The sequence below is a fragment of the Panulirus ornatus genome, chromosome 3 (genome assembly GCF_036320965.1).
Source record: "Panulirus ornatus isolate Po-2019 chromosome 3, ASM3632096v1, whole genome shotgun sequence".
NCBI lineage: Eukaryota > Metazoa > Arthropoda > Malacostraca > Decapoda > Palinuridae > Panulirus > Panulirus ornatus.
This window is the reverse complement of record NC_092226.1, coordinates 11,412,980-11,428,958: the sequence shown is the minus strand read 5'-3', so window position 1 is coordinate 11,428,958 and position 15,979 is coordinate 11,412,980. Positions and strand designations below refer to the sequence as shown.

Here is a 15,979-nt window from a genome sequence, read left to right as displayed (position 1 = left end):
GCTCCCTCATGCCTAGCTTCCTCTTTATCAACACTGGTGTCTCTCAAGGTTCTGTTATGTCTGCTACACTTTTTCTCCTGTCTATCAATGATCTCCTTTCTTCCACAAATTACCAAATGCACTCATGCGCTGACAACAAAACAATGCACTCCTCAACATCCTTCAATTCTGCTTCTTCTCACACTTAATCTATATCTCACCCCAAAATAACTTCCTCAATAAACTTAGATTTGTATACAACATCTTAGTGGACTAGACAAAATCTGGTTAAGTTTACTGCATCCAAGACCCAGTTTCCGTCCATCCCTCGAAAGACAGGCTTTTCAGTACTTGCAGAATTCATAAATACTTTCCCTTGTCTCTTTTTTCCTCCCTTTCATTAACCTCTCTTAATTTCAGTTAAGGCCCGGCCTTGAAGTTGACTTTTGTCCATTCAATTTTTCTGAATATGTCATAAAGGTGAACTTTTATACAATTGTTTCAAACTGGGAAACGATTAGCATCATGTTACATCAAAGGCATTTTCACTCTTAACTTTTAGGCTGTAGATACTATGATATACGCTCATTTTAAAGTTGCATGTTCTCAGTATCATCTGACTGATTAGTATGCCTAGCTAAATTCAATCATTTCTGAAGTGACACATACAATGACATATAAATCATGGTTCATGTATGCAGTAATCAGCTTTTATATTACAAAAATATTATGAAAATGAATCCTACCTGTGCTGCAGACAAGATTTTGTTGTCTTGTGCCTCCATCACAAGCAAGTCAGCAATGGAGAAGCCACTTCTGCCAACACATTAACCTATAACACAAAACAGGGATTAGCAGGTTTCAACAAAAGATAGAAAAATGCTATTCACAGAAAGAAATATAAGTTTTGAAGAATAACTGTTTCTTTGAGGTAGTGTCCTGCAACCCATGAGGGATTCACAGATCTCCAAGGGGCTATAAAATTCTTAACCCCCTACCTTTCTGGAGAGGTAAGTGCCTCATGCTCCTCATTAATCACCTATACAGCAATAATAGCCTCATCTCAGTCCTGGTCCACCCTCCAGCCAATTAAAAACCTGCACTTGGTGATGATATCATCAACCTTTCGTCACTGATACTGACCTGCCTCATAATTCTTGGAACACAGATGCAAACCTGATGGTAGTCTTGTCACTTTAAGAAAAATGTTTTTTGAAAAAGATGGGAAGGAAAGGCAGGGAATACAAACTGGAAAAAATGCTCATAGGACACTACACTGGAGATCAAAAGTTTTACAGTCTTTAAAACTTACATATCTCTTCAGGGTTGGTTTATCCTGCAAGCATTTAGAGCATGTTACCAAAGAGGAGGATTATCAGAGAAAATTTTTCAGCAAGATGATCAATAAAGCAAAAACATTAACTTAGGAGTCACTGGATCTCATTTGTGAGATGAGCTGTCTTTTCTCACCATTGTGGAGTTCACACCTGTGTCTTTTCTCACCACTGTGGAGTTCACACCTGTGTCCAGAATTAGTTCCTCTCTGTGCAGATGACATATTCAGTGCTTACATGATTTTGTTAAATGTAATTCTATTGGTTTGTTGATGTCCAGGACAGTGAAAGCTCACTTTGTAAGTTCTGAAAATATATTGAAAATGGAAATTGGAAACTTACTTTTCCAATTTTCTCAAGAACAATGACCATGTGTATGGAAATTGGAAAAAGCCAGATACAAACTCATTAATGAAAATTATGCTACTGTCTTTAATGAAACGTGTCTGAATGAAAATATTCTGCTAATTATATTAACTATACTAATGCAGGGGTGTGTGATGTCTCCATGCTTGTTCATTTTGTTTATGGGTGGGGTGGTTAGGGAGGTAAATGCAAGAGTTTTGGAGAGAGGTTCAAGTATGCAGTCTGTTCTGGATGCTATGGTCTTTAACGAAACAGCGTCATCTCCCGCGTTAGTGAGGTAGTGCAAGGAAACAGATGAGGAATGGCCCAAACCATCCACATACACATGTATATACATAAATGCCTACACACGCACATATGCATACATATACATTTCAACGTATACATACATAAACATAAACAGGGGAGAAAGAATATTTCCCACACACTCCCCGTGTGTCATAGAAGGCAACTAAAGGGGAAGGGAGTGGGGGATTAGAAACCCTTCCCTCCATGTATTCAAACTTTCTAAAAGGGGAAACAGAAAGAGTCATGTGGGGAGTGCTCATCCTCCTCGACGGCTCAGATTGGGGTGTTTAAATGTGTGTGGATGTAACCATGATGAGAAAAAAAGAGAGATGGGTAGTACGTTTGAGGAAAGGAACCTGGAAGTTTTGGCTCTGAGTGAAACGAAGCTTAAGGGTAAAGGGGAAGAGTGGTTTGAGAATGTCTTGGGAGGAAAGTCAGGGGTTGGTGAGAGGACAAGAGCAAAGTTAGGAGTAGCACTACTCCTGAAGCAGGAGTTCTGGGAGTATGCGACAGAATGTAAGAAAGTAAACTCTCGATTGATATGGGTAAAACTGAAAGTGTATGGGGAGAGAAGGGTGATTATTGGTGCCTATGCATCTAGTCATGACAGGAAAGATCATGAGAGAAAAGTGTTTTGGGAGCAGCTGAGTAAGTGTGTTAGCAGCTAGTTATAGTGATGGGTGATTTGAATGCAAAGGTGAGTAATGTGGCAGTTGAGGGTATAATTGGTGTACATGGGGTGTTCAGTGTTGTAAATGGAAATGGTGAAGAGCTTGTAGATTTGTGTGCTGAAAAAGGATTGGTGATTGGGAATACCTGGTTTAAAAAGAGAGATATACATAAGTGTACGTATGTAAGTAGGAGAGATGGCCAGAGAGCGTTCTTGGATTACGTGTTAATTGATAGGCGCACGAAAGAGAGACTTTTGGATGTTAATGAGCTGAGAGGGGAAACTGGAGGGATGTCTGTCTTTATCTTGTAGAGGTGAAGGTGAAGATTTGTAGAGGTTTTCAGAAAAGAAGAGAGAATGTTATGGTGAAGAGAAAGGTGAGAGTAAAGCTTGGAAAGGAGACTTGTGTGAGGAAGTACCAGGAGAGATTGAGTGCGAGCAAATGACGTAAGGAGTGGGGGAGGAATGGGATGTATTTAGGGAAGCAGTGATGGCTTGCGCAAAAGATGCTTGTGGCATGAGAAAGGTGGGAGGTGGGCAGATAAGAAAGGGTAGTGATTGGTGAGATGAAGAAGTAAGATTGTTAGTGAAAGAGAAGAGAGAGACGTTTGGATGATTTTTGCAGGGAAGTAGTGCAAATGACTGGGAGATGTATGACAGAAAGAGGCAGTAGGTCAAGAGAAAAGTGCAAGAGGTGAAAAAGAGGGCAAATGAGAGTTGGGGTGAGAGAGTATCATTAAATTCTAAGGAGAATAAAAAGATGTTTTGGAAGGAGGTAAATTAAGTGCGTAAGACAAGAGAACAAATGGCAACATCGGTGAAGGGGGCAAATGGGGAGGTAATAACAAGTAGTGGTGAAGTGAGAAGATGGAGTGAGTATTTTGAAGGTTTGTTGAATGCGTTTGACGATAGAGTGGCAGATATAGGGTGTTTTGGCTGAGGTAGTGGGCGAAGTGAGAGGGTCCAAGGAAAATGATTTGGTAAACAGAGAAGAGGTAGTGAAAGCTTTGCAGAAGATGAAAGCCGGCAAGGCGGCGGTTTTGGATGGTAATGCGATGGAATTTACTAAAAGGGGTGACTGTTGTTGACTGGTTGGTAAGGATATTCAATGTATGTATGGTTCATGGTGAAGTGCCTGATGATTACCGGATGATAGCACCACTGTACAAAGGCAAAGGGGATAAAGGTCAGTGTTCAAATTACAGAGGTATAAGTTTATTGAGTATTCCTGGTAAATTATATGGAGGGTATTGATTGAGAGAGTAAAGCCATGTATGGAGCATCAGATTGGGGAAGAGCAGTGTGGTTTCAGAAGTGGTAGAGGATGTAAGGATTAGGTGTTTGCCTTGAAGAATGTATGTGAGAAATACTTAGAAAAACAAATAGATCTGTATGTAGCATTTATGAATCTGGAGAAGGCATATGATTGAGTTGATAGAGATGCTTTGTAGAAGGTGTTAAGAGTATATGGTGTGGGAGGTAAGTTGCTAAAAGCAGTAAAAAGTTTTTATCAAGGATGATCTTTCCATAGTTGTTTAATTTGTTTATAGATGGGGTTGTTAGGGAGGTGAATGCAAGAGAGAGAGAGGGGCAAGTATGCAGTCTGTTGTAGATGAGAGGGCTTGGGAAGTGAGTCAATTGTTGTTTGCTGATGATACAGCACTGGTGGCTGATTTGGAAGAGAAACTGCAAAAGTTGGTGATTGAGTTTGGTAAAGTGTGTGAAAGAAGAAAACTGAGAGTAAATGTGAACAAGAGCAAGGTAATTAGGTTCAGTAGGGTTGAGGGACAAGTTGATTGAGAGGTAAGTTGAATGGAGAAAAACTGGAGGTAGTGAAGTGTTTTAGATATCTGGAGTGGAGTTAGCAGCGAATGGAACCATGGAAACAGAGGTGAGTCACAAGGTGGGGAAGGGGGCAAAGGTTCTGCAAGCACTGAAGAATGTGTGGAAGGCGAGAACGTTATCTCGGAGAGCAAAAATGGGTATGTTTGAAGGAATAGTGGTTCCAACAATATTATATGGTTGTGAGACATGGGCTATAGATATGGTTGTGCAGAGGAGGGTGGATGTGTTGGAAATGAAATGTGTGAGGACAATATGTAGTGACATAGTTTGATCGAGTAAGTAATGAAAGGGTAAGAGAGATGTGTGGTAATAAAAAGAGTGTGGTTGAGTGAGCAGAAGAGGGTGTATTGAAATGGTTTCATCAAATGAACAGTGAGTGAGGAAAAATTGACAAAGAGGATATATGTGTAAGAGGTGGAGGGAACATGAAGAGGTGGGAGACCAAACTGGAGGTGGAAGGATGGAGTGAAAAAGATTTTGAATGATCGGGGCCTGAACCTACAGGAGGGTGAAAGGCATGCAAGGAATAGACTGAATTGGAATGATGTGGTATACCAGGGTCGACATGCTGTCAATGGACTGAACCAGAGCATGTGAAGCATCTGGGGTAAACCATGGAAAGTTTTGTGGGGCCTGGAAGTGGAAAGAAAGTTTTTAATCAGCAACTGGGACTATATAAAATTTTGTATTTCTAGAGAGCATAAACACAAAATGCTCTTATTCAACCTGTTTTCTAAAAGGAAGTTTTTAGGATTGCAGAATGATCTGGAACCGTAAACTGCTTCTTAAATGATAGTGAATAATATGTCATGGCAAAACACAAATACATCCATTGCAATTTAACCTACATAGAGATTTATAAAATCTTAGATGAAGTGTTCAAAGTTAATACAATGTCCAACCCTTAAACAAATTGTTCAAGATCACAGTAATAAGTAGTAAATATGAAGCTGATATGGTTATGAATCCTGGCAACTTTCAGGAATAATACCATGATACCAGGAGCATACACACACACAAAAGATTGCTCATATGGAAATCATTGCAACAACATGATTCAAATATAGGCACACCAACATCAAGAAAAGAGAACTGACTAACTTTTGTGGGTAACTGCACATCCGTAGTCTCTAAAAATTACTGAATTATATACTTCCCATGTATTCCTCATGTGTCATAGAAGGCGACTAAAAGGGGAGGGAGTGGGGGGCTGGAAATCCTCCCCTCTCCTTTTTTTTTTTTTTTTTTTTTAATTTTCCAAAAGAAGGAACAGAGGGGGCCAGGTGAGGATATTCCAAAAAAGGCCCAGTCCTCTGTTCTTAACGCTACCTCGCTAATGCGGGAAATGGCGAATAGTTTGAAAAAAAAAAAAAAAAAAATATATATATATATATATATATATATATATATATATATATATATATATATATATATATATATATATATATATATTTTTTTTTTTTTTTTTTTTTTATACTTTGTCGCTGTCTCCCGCGTTTGCGAGGTAGCGCAAGGAAACAGACGAAAGAAATGGCCCAACCCCCCCCCATACACATGTACATACACACGTCCACACACGCAAATATACATACCTACACAGCTTTCCTTGGTTTACCCCAGACGCTTCACATGCCTTGATTCAATCCACTGACAGCACGTCAACCCCTGTATACCACATCGCTCCAATTCACTCTATTCCTTGCCCTCCTTTCACCCTCCTGCATGTTCAGGCCCCGATCACACAAAATCCTTTTCACTCCATCTTTCCACCTCCAATTTGGTCTCCCTCTTCTCCTCGTTCCCTCCACCTCCGACACATATATCCTCTTGGTCAATCTTTCCTCACTCATTCTCTCCATGTGCCCAAACCATTTCAAAACACCCTCTTCTGCTCTCTCAACCACGCTCTTTTTATTTCCACACATCTCTCTTACCCTTACGTTACTTACTCGATCAAACCACCTCACACCACACATTGTCCTCAAACATCTCATTTCCAGCACATCCATCCTCCTGCGCACATCTCTATCCATAGCCCACGCCTCGCAACCATACAACATTGTTGGAACCACTATTCCTTCAAACATACCCATTTTTGCTTTCCGAGATAATGTTCTCGACTTCCACACATTTTTCAAGGCTCCCAAAATTTTCGCCCCCTCCCCCACCCTATGATCCACTTCCGCTTCCATGGTTCCATCCGCTGACAGATCCACTCCCAGATATCTAAAACACTTCACTTCCTCCAGTTTTTCTCCATTCAAACTCACCTCCCAACTGACTTGACCCTCACCCCTACTGTACCTAATAACCTTGCTCTTATTCCCATTTACTCTTAACTTTCTTCTTCCACACACTTTACCAAACTCAGTCACCAGCTTCTGCAGTTTCTCACATGAATCAGCCACCAGTGCTGTATCATCAGCGAACAACAACTGACTCACTTCCCAAGCTCTCTCATCCCCAACAGACTTCATACTTGCCCCTCTTTCCAGGACTCTTGCATTTACCTCCCTAACAACCCCATCCATAAACAAATTAAACAACCATGGAGACATCACACACCCCTGCCGCAAACCTACATTCACTGAGAACCAATCACTTTCCTCTCTTCCTACACGTACACATGCCTTACATCCTCGATAAAAACTTTTCACTGCTTCTAACAACTTGCCTCCCACACCATATATTCTTAATACCTTCCACAGAGCATCTCTATCAACTCTATCATATGCCTTCTCCAGATCCATAAATGCTACATACAAATCCATTTGCTTTTCTAAGTATTTCTCACATACATTCTTCAAAGCAAACACCTGATCCACACATCCTCTACCACTTCTGAAACCGCACTGCTCTTCCCCAATCTGATGCTCTGTACATGCCTTCACCCTCTCAATCAATACCCTCCCATATAATTTACCAGGAATACTCAACAAACTTATACCTCTGTAATTTGAGCACTCACTCTTATCCCCTTTGCCTTTGTACAATGGCACTATATATATATATATATATATATATATATATATATATATATATATATATATATTTTTTTTTTGCTTTGTCACTGTCTCCCGCATTTGCGAGGTAGCGCAAGGAAACAGATGAAAGAAATGGTCCAACCCACCCCCATACACATGTATATACATACGTCCACACACGCAAATATACATACCTACACAGCTTTCCATGGTTTACCCCAGACGCTTCACATGCCCTGATTCAATCCACTGACAGCACGTCAACCCCGGTATACCACATCGATCCAATTCACTCTAATACTTGCCCTCCTTTCACCCTCCTGCATGTTCAGGCCCCAATCACACAAAATCTTTTTCACTCCATCTTTCCACCTCCAATTTGGTCTCCCACTTCTCCTCGTTCCCTCCACCTCCGACACATATATCCTCTTGGTCAATCTTTCCTCACTCATTCTCTCCATGTGCCCAAACCATTTCAAAACACCCTCTTCTGCTCTCTCAACCACGCTCTTTTTATTTTCACACATCTCTCTTACCCTTACGTTACTTACTCGATCAAACCACCTCACACCACACATTGTCCTCAAACATCTCATTTCCAGCACATCCATCCTCCTGTGCACAACTCTATCCATAGCCCACGCCTCGCAACCATACAACATTGTTGGAACCACTATTCCTTCAAACATACCCATTTTTGCTTTCCGAGATAATGTTCTCGACTTCCACACATTCTTCAAGGCTCCCAGAAATTTCGCCCCCTCCCCTACCCTATGATCCACTTCCGCTTCCATGGTTCCATCCGCTGCCAGATCCACTCCCAGATATCTAAAACACTTTACTTCCTCCTGTTTTTCTCCATTCAAACTTACCTCCCAACTGACTTGACCCTCAACCCTACTGTACCTAATAACCTTGCTCTTATTCACATTTACTCTTAACTTTCTTCTTTCACACACTTTACCAAACTCAGTCACCAGCTTCTGCAGTTTCTCACATGAATCAGCCACCAGCGCTGTATCATCAGCGAACAACAACTGACTCACTTCCCAAGCTCTCTCATCCCCAACAGACTTCATACTTGCCCCTCTTTCCAAAACTCTTGCATTCACCTCCCTAACAACCCCATCCATAAACAAATTAAACAACCATGGAGACATCACACACCCCTGCCGCAAATCTACATTCACTGAGAACCAATCGCTTTCCTCTCTTCCTACACGTACACATGCCTTACATCCTCGATAAAAACTTTTCACTGCTTCTAACAACTTGCCTCCCACACCATATATTCTTAATACCTTCCACAGAGCATCTCTATCAACTCTATATATATATATATATACTGCTGAAATTTCTTCACTCCAAATACGATAGACAAAGCCCTTTCTCTATTTGTGCATAGTTTTTCTTGCTTTGGGTAAGAGTTCTCAAGGTATATGCAGTGGGTCTTTCTTCACCATTATCCATTATGTGACTTCTGACAGCACCTAATCCATAGCCTGATAATCACAAGCAAGCTTTAGTCTACTGGTATCATAGTGGACTAAAACATCAGTACTAGACAGAGCAGCTAAACAATCCTCAATTGACCTCCGAGTTGCACTGTTCCATTTCCAGTGAGTCCCTTTTTTTTTAACAGTTCATGCAGAGGAGCCAAAACTAATGAAATCCTCTCAAGAACCTTAAATAATGCTGTATCATTCCTAGGAAAGCTTTCAATTCACTGATTTTTCTGGAGCAGGTAATTTCACTATATCTCTTACTTTATCTTCTACTGTTCTCAGCCCTTCTGCATTCACTTTCCAGCCAAGATAAGTTACTTCTTTAGCTAGAAATGAAGTTTTGCTCTTCTTGATCCTGACATTGTGTGCCAGCAATCTTTTAAATACTGTGGCTAGAGTTTTGACATGATTTTGGATGTCACTGTCAACAATAAGAACATCATCCTGAAAGCATAACACATGGAAAACCCAGAAGAGTTTTGTCCATGATGCATTGAAATAACTTTGGTACACTTTAAACCCCATAAGGCGACCTTTTGAATTTATACAATCCTTTATGAGTACTGACGGTAAGGTATTGTTGACTTTCAGAATCAACACCGACTTGAGTATATGCCTGGGACAAGTCTTAGTGAAAATGGTTCCACCTGTCATTGCAGCATACAAATCTTGACAAGTGGGTATGGGATATTGCTCATCCTAAACAGCATGATTAATGCTAACTTTATAACCAACACATAATCAAACAGATTTATCAGCTTTGGGTACAACTACTATAGGAACAGCCCAATTGCTCTTGGCAGTTTTCTCAATAATTCCCTCATTCAAAAGTCTAATTCCTTCTCCACGACATCTTTCAAAGCATAAGGAACAGGTCTAGTCTTAGCATATATAAGTGTAACATCTCTGTCAATGGTGATATGAGCCCCAAAACCCTTTATACCATCCTGTCCCTTATCAAATAACATCTTATATTGTTCAAACAATACCTCAAGACTTGGAACACTGTTACACACTTTAGCACTAAATATCTCCTTCCAATCCATCTTAAGCTCACACAACCAATTCTTACTTGAAAAAGTGGGTCTGTTCACATAACTAGCTACAATTAATGGCAACTTCAAATTCTGATTTTTGTACTTTACCTCACACTCTAGTTTCATTTCTGTGCTCAAAATCTCTCCAGTATAGGTTCTTAACCCAACTCCTGAGTCTTCTAAAGGCACTTGTGCAAATAACTTCTCATACATATCTTAACTCACTATAGAGAAATCAGCTGGTTACTGTTGTATCATTAATGTGCAAGTCCACATTATACCAATGTCCAACTTTTCTTTCATGACTAGTGTAAATAGTAAACACATGGGCACTATCATCATTATCAGATTCAGAATGACTAAAACTCTAATACTGTTTTCCATTTCTTTCTCAGCACCTTCAATAATATTTACTCTACCTTTACCACTTTTGGCATGGGCTGTAAGGCAAGAGCAATATGTCCAATATGTTGGCAACTGTAACATCTTGAATTTTTGAACTTACAATTAAAGCTTTCATGTTTCCCTAAGCATCTCTTACATTCTAAATCAGCACGTGTTCCTTGTTTTATGGTATAATTCTTCCTTCTAGCTACTGTCACTTTACACAGCCACTACTGCCAACTGATTCACTAGTGGTATTTGGAACAAATTCCTTGATGTTTTTCTCTGCTACTAGTTCCTTGCTTGTAGCTATCTAACATGCCTTTCCAAAAGTTAAATCAGAGATATTCATTAACTTAATCTGTATTTTTTTGTAATTCATACCTATCACAAACCTGTCTCTCACTGATTTCATACCTATCACAAACCTGTCTCTCACTGATTCATCTTTCCCCCTATCTCTTGTGCCAAATTTGTAACTTTCAGGAATCTTAAGTGGAGCAGGATCAAAATGCTGCTTTAGAGTCTTGGTAATCTGAATCAGTGTAGCATCTTTGGGTTTGGCCAGAGCAAGCAAACTGACCAGAGTAGATTAACATTAGGTCCTACCTCTGTCAAAAAATTGCTTCCCTTTTATCTTCAAGGTCCTTCTTCTGAGAATCACCTCCATCATCCATTAATTCATGTACCAAGAAAAGGTCCATTCTCTTACAATATGATGTGAAGTTCTCCCTGTCTGCATTGTACTCCACCACTAATCTGGTGTATGTACTGTTGCCCTATTCACTATAGTTCTCCACATCCTCATCGTCATTGTAATATCTTATGTGATTTAATGGGAGAATCCAGGAGAAAGGGAAGCCACAAACAAGCTCCAGCTCAGGCAGTTTATTTGTATCACCTCTTTTCAACAATTCCTTTTATATATGTCAGAATGTTGCTGCTCTCTCTCTTTTCTACAGATACAATTTGACCACTGCTCTCATGAGGTGTCTACACGTATCTCTGCCTCTAGAGTCAGAACATGAGGCACACACAAATCTGGCTGCTGCTTCCAATGATTTGTGTGAAGACTGGCCTCTTGAAAATACTGTTATAATATCATCTTCCCTCAAACACCTAAGCTGTGGAACTCTTCCTCCTGTCACCTTTCCCTCTTCATTTAATCTTTTTTAACAGTCAGATCTACAATCACCAGCAGAGCCCTGCTTGCTCTTTACTTTTCTTTCCTCTTACTTTACTTTTTTGTCACCTGAGATGGCCTTTAACTGAGGCATTTTTGCTTTTGCCATGTCAGTTACTATAGGGAAATAGAGCATCATAGCCTAATTTTTAGATGATTTTCATTCATTCAACCCTCACTTTCCTTCATTTTCCAAGATGTGCCCTCCTGTATCACATGATCAGCTTTAAAGGACAAGTACCATATACTCTATGAAATATCTATATTTACAAAAATTCTGTACTTTGTGCAAATTAAACAAGTACCGGTAGCTCAATACTTGAAATACCACTTTAACTTTCATTTTCTGTTAATTGCTACAATAACAGCACATCACCATCTTAACCATTACTCTATTACAGTCAGATTCGGTCATAAAATTGGAGATTCATATTCGAGTGATCAATATACGTCAAATTCTCTATGAGAAGATACCGTAACTCTGACAAGCTAGTCACAACTAATCTAGAGCCTTTGCACTCTCCATCTAAGATTAAGTTTATGTTCGAGGCATCAAATGATAACCATACTGTAACTGAGTCTATATTTGTCCCCAAATCGATGATGTTAAAAATTTCTCAGCTAATGTTTAAAGGGGCTTAGTATTTGGAATATATCCTTTCCCGATAAATGCCTCAACTTTACCTAAACATATCTAAAAAGAGCAATAAACAGGCTTTTCAAAGCCACTACACTTACGGTGTAGGTGTTCAAAGAGTATAAGTTTAAGTGTAGCTACAATGTATCGAGTAAAGGTTCCATTGCATGGTTCAGAAGCGACAACAGCAGACGCTCTCCCGACTCCCCGTCAAAACAATCTAATGAGAGACTATCGTCTCACAATACCTGTCAAATACAGTACAACAACATTTGGAAACAAAAATTATCAATCACTTACTAAGAAACCTTATATTATACAGAGGATAAAAAAAAACATTCTATGATGGCATCTGATCTCATCAGCTATAAAGAAGCAAAGCACAATATTACTAGCAGCAATTTTCTCTTCATTACACTCATCGCTGCTCATCTTTGTAGTATAATTACAGTAAATTCGGAGCGGTATAGACAAGATAATGTAATATGTTTTCCTTCAAAGAAATGTGGCTAAAGAAACTATTTATTTAAGTTCAACTTTATGCAAAGTGTTGGAGACAATAATTTTTCTTTCAGAATAAAAAGAGAGAACGTCGGCCTTCGTGGTCTTTGGGTCTTGGGGTTAAAGAAATGAAAACTGATTTTTGTTTTTGACGACAATGGTACATCAAACAAATAGGGTAATATACTAAGCTAGCCTTCTCTTTCATCTCTTTCCTGAGCTAATGGAAAGTCATGTAATAATCCCACATGATTAATACAGGACCTCTGTGTAAAGAATTCTTTTCATTCCGTTCTTTACCGTTCACTGAATATGCTCCTCAACAGTTCTGAATTTACTACTGTATTATTGATCTTTCACATCATTATACATGGTGGTCGTAGCTCTGCACTACGCATACATTGTATCACAGAATTTGCAGGTTTTTCACTTACCTCCCTACTAATTTGCCTATAAAACCTGTATTCCATCCTCATTCTCATTATAAAAAGATGAGCTAGTACCACAAGTTGCAGTGATAGTAAATAACACATATAGATAATACTGTAAATGATTTGTAAAGAACCTTAAAAGGAAGACTTAATAGTACTGGACCCCCGATCTTCTCCATACATTTTTTTTCTCATTCTTTGTTAAGCAAAATTTTATAACCATAAGGGATTTTGTGATAATCACTAACCAAGACCAATTTGAAAGAGCCCCATTTATGATCCAGGCCTCATTTGGATCTAGGCAGCCTTGGTTGAAAACTGCAGGAGTGACTATCCATTGCAGTCAAACCTCTTTTTGTTTTTCCATTCCTCTCTTTCCCTTATTTGCAAGTCTTAATGTCCCCCTACATATATTTCAATCCCAGACTCGATTTCACGACGAAAAATAGTCCTTAAACTGATGTTTCACGAAAATCTGTCACCCTCATGAACATGCGAAAATTTGTAGGTAATAGTTCAGGAATTTTCTAACCAAAAAATTTAATTGTTCTAAAACTGAAGAATGACAATGAAAAGCTTCTATACTTGAAGCAATCATGGATAATTATCCCATAATGCTTACGCAAGCCGACAGATACCCAATAATTACGAACTGAATAATCAATAACCACAGAATCTTCTACAAGATTATCAATTACTTATTTACAGGCCTTACTGTTCTCCACCATATATTCCATGTATTTAAATCCCACATTCGAATACAGCATCAAAAATAATCCTTACACTGAGGTTTTCAAGCATATCTATTACCCCCGCAAAAATATTAGAAATTGCCCAGGGAATTTTTAAAACCAAAAATAATTCACTTAAAATTGAAATATAACATACTAAAGCGCTTCCATACGGAAAATATCTCAGTGCTTCCTCAAGCTGAAGGATAACTAATAAATACGAAACGAATAATCACAAAATCCTTCAAAGGAACCATTATTAATCACTTACAGACCTTGATGTCCCCTATCATATATTTCAATCCCATACTTGAATTCAGCAAGAAAATTAGTCCTTTTACGAAGGTTTTTCCAGGCAAATCTGTTATCCTCACAAAAATTTCTTAGCCCAAAAACCTTTATGTTTTAAAGGTGAAATATGACAATGAAACGCTGCTATACTTGAAACGATCACGATAAATATCTCATAATGCTTCCCCAAGCCAAGAGATACCCAATACATACGAACTGAAATCACAAAAATTTTTGATGAGTAACAATTGATTATTTATTTAAAGATTTTAATGTCTCCCAACACATATTTCTGCTCGTCGAAAATAGTCCTCTGACGAAGATTTTCCAAGGAAATATTACCTTAAAAATGCAAATAATTGTTTTGATTTTTTTAGTACAAAAACCTCTTTGTTTTGATAATGAGATATGACACATGAAACGCTTCTGTATTTAGAATAATCACGGGAAATATCTCATCTTGCTTCCCCAAGCCGACAGATACCCAATAGATACGAACCGAATAATCACAGAATCTTCTGAACGAGTAACCATTTATCACATATGTACAGGAATTAATGTCCCCCAACATACGTTTGTATCCCAGATTCGAATTCAGCAGGAAAAATAAGTCTTACACTGAGGTTTTCAAGCAAATCTATTACTCTCGCAAAAATACCAAAAATAGCAGGGACTTTTTTTTTTTTTTTTTTTAACCCAGAAACGGTTTTGTTTTGAAATTAAAATGGGACGTAATGAAACGCATCTAAACCTGAAATAATCTCGGAAAATATCATATAATGCCTCTCTTCCAAGATGACAGTTACCTAATAAACACGAACTGAATAATCATAGAATCTTCTAAAGGGGTCATATCTGATTGCTTGTCTATAGCTATTAATATACCCCAATATATATCATACTCCCAGATTCGAATTCAGCATGGATAATAGCCTGTACACTGACGTTTTCAAGCAAATCTATTGCCCTTGCAAAAAATACCAAAAATTGCAGGCTTCACATCAGGAATCTTCTTTAAGCCCAAAAATCTTTTTGTTTTAAAATTGAAATATGTCGTGATGACAGTCTTCTACATTTGAAATAATCATATGTAATATGTGATAATGTTCCCCCAACCCGATAGATACCCAACATATACGAACCGAATAATCACAGAATCTTCTGAAAGATTCACCAACAGGCCTTAATGTCCCTCGACATATATTTCAACCCGACATTCAGATTCAACATGAAAACCAACCCTTATATTAAGATTTAAAAAGTGAATTACCTTCGATAAAATACCAAAAATGGCAGACAGTGGTTCTGGGAATCTTTTTTAGCCTACATATTCTTTTCTTGTAAAACTGAAATACATAATGAAACGCTTCTTTACTTGATTCAATAATCACGGAATATATTCAGAAATGTTTCCTCAAGCCGACAGATACCCAATGGATGCGAACCGAATAATCTAAGAATCTCGCAAATGCCTAACAATTAATCATTTGATTACGGGCCTAATATACCCAAACATATATTTCAACCCTAGATTCGAATTCAGCATGAATAATAATCGATAAACTAAAGTTTTCAAAGAAATCTATAGCCCTCGCAAAAAAAAAGAAAAAAAAAATGCAGGCAATAGTTCAGAGGAATCTTTAGCCCAAAATCCATTTTGTTTTAAATTTTCAAATATCTGGAGAAGGCATATGATAGAGTTGATAGAGATGCTCTGTGGAAGGTATTAAGAATATATGGTGTGGGAGGCAAGTTGTTAGAAGCAGTGAAAAGTTTTTATCGAGGATGTAAGGCATGTGTACGTGTAGGAAGA

At 38.5% G+C, this 15,979-nt stretch overlaps 1 protein-coding gene across 3 annotated transcripts in view; it reads right to left on the bottom strand.

The window, feature by feature from the left end:
- The window catches only part of LOC139760426 (uncharacterized), a 135,278-nt gene that overhangs the window by 90,282 nt on the left and 29,017 nt on the right, over nt 1–15,979 (bottom strand). For 2 of the 3 annotated variants that reach the window (XM_071683649.1, XM_071683668.1), the window contains exons 1-2: nt 12,314–12,446; nt 726–811 (exon numbers count right to left, since the gene is read on the bottom strand). In XM_071683649.1, the coding sequence (XP_071539750.1) occupies nt 726–764 (39 nt within the window). In that variant the 5' untranslated portion in view covers nt 765–811; nt 12,314–12,446. Of the gene's footprint in view, nt 1–725; nt 812–12,313; nt 12,447–15,979 lie in introns of those variants that run through there. The other variant, XM_071683660.1, reaches the window with a different exon arrangement.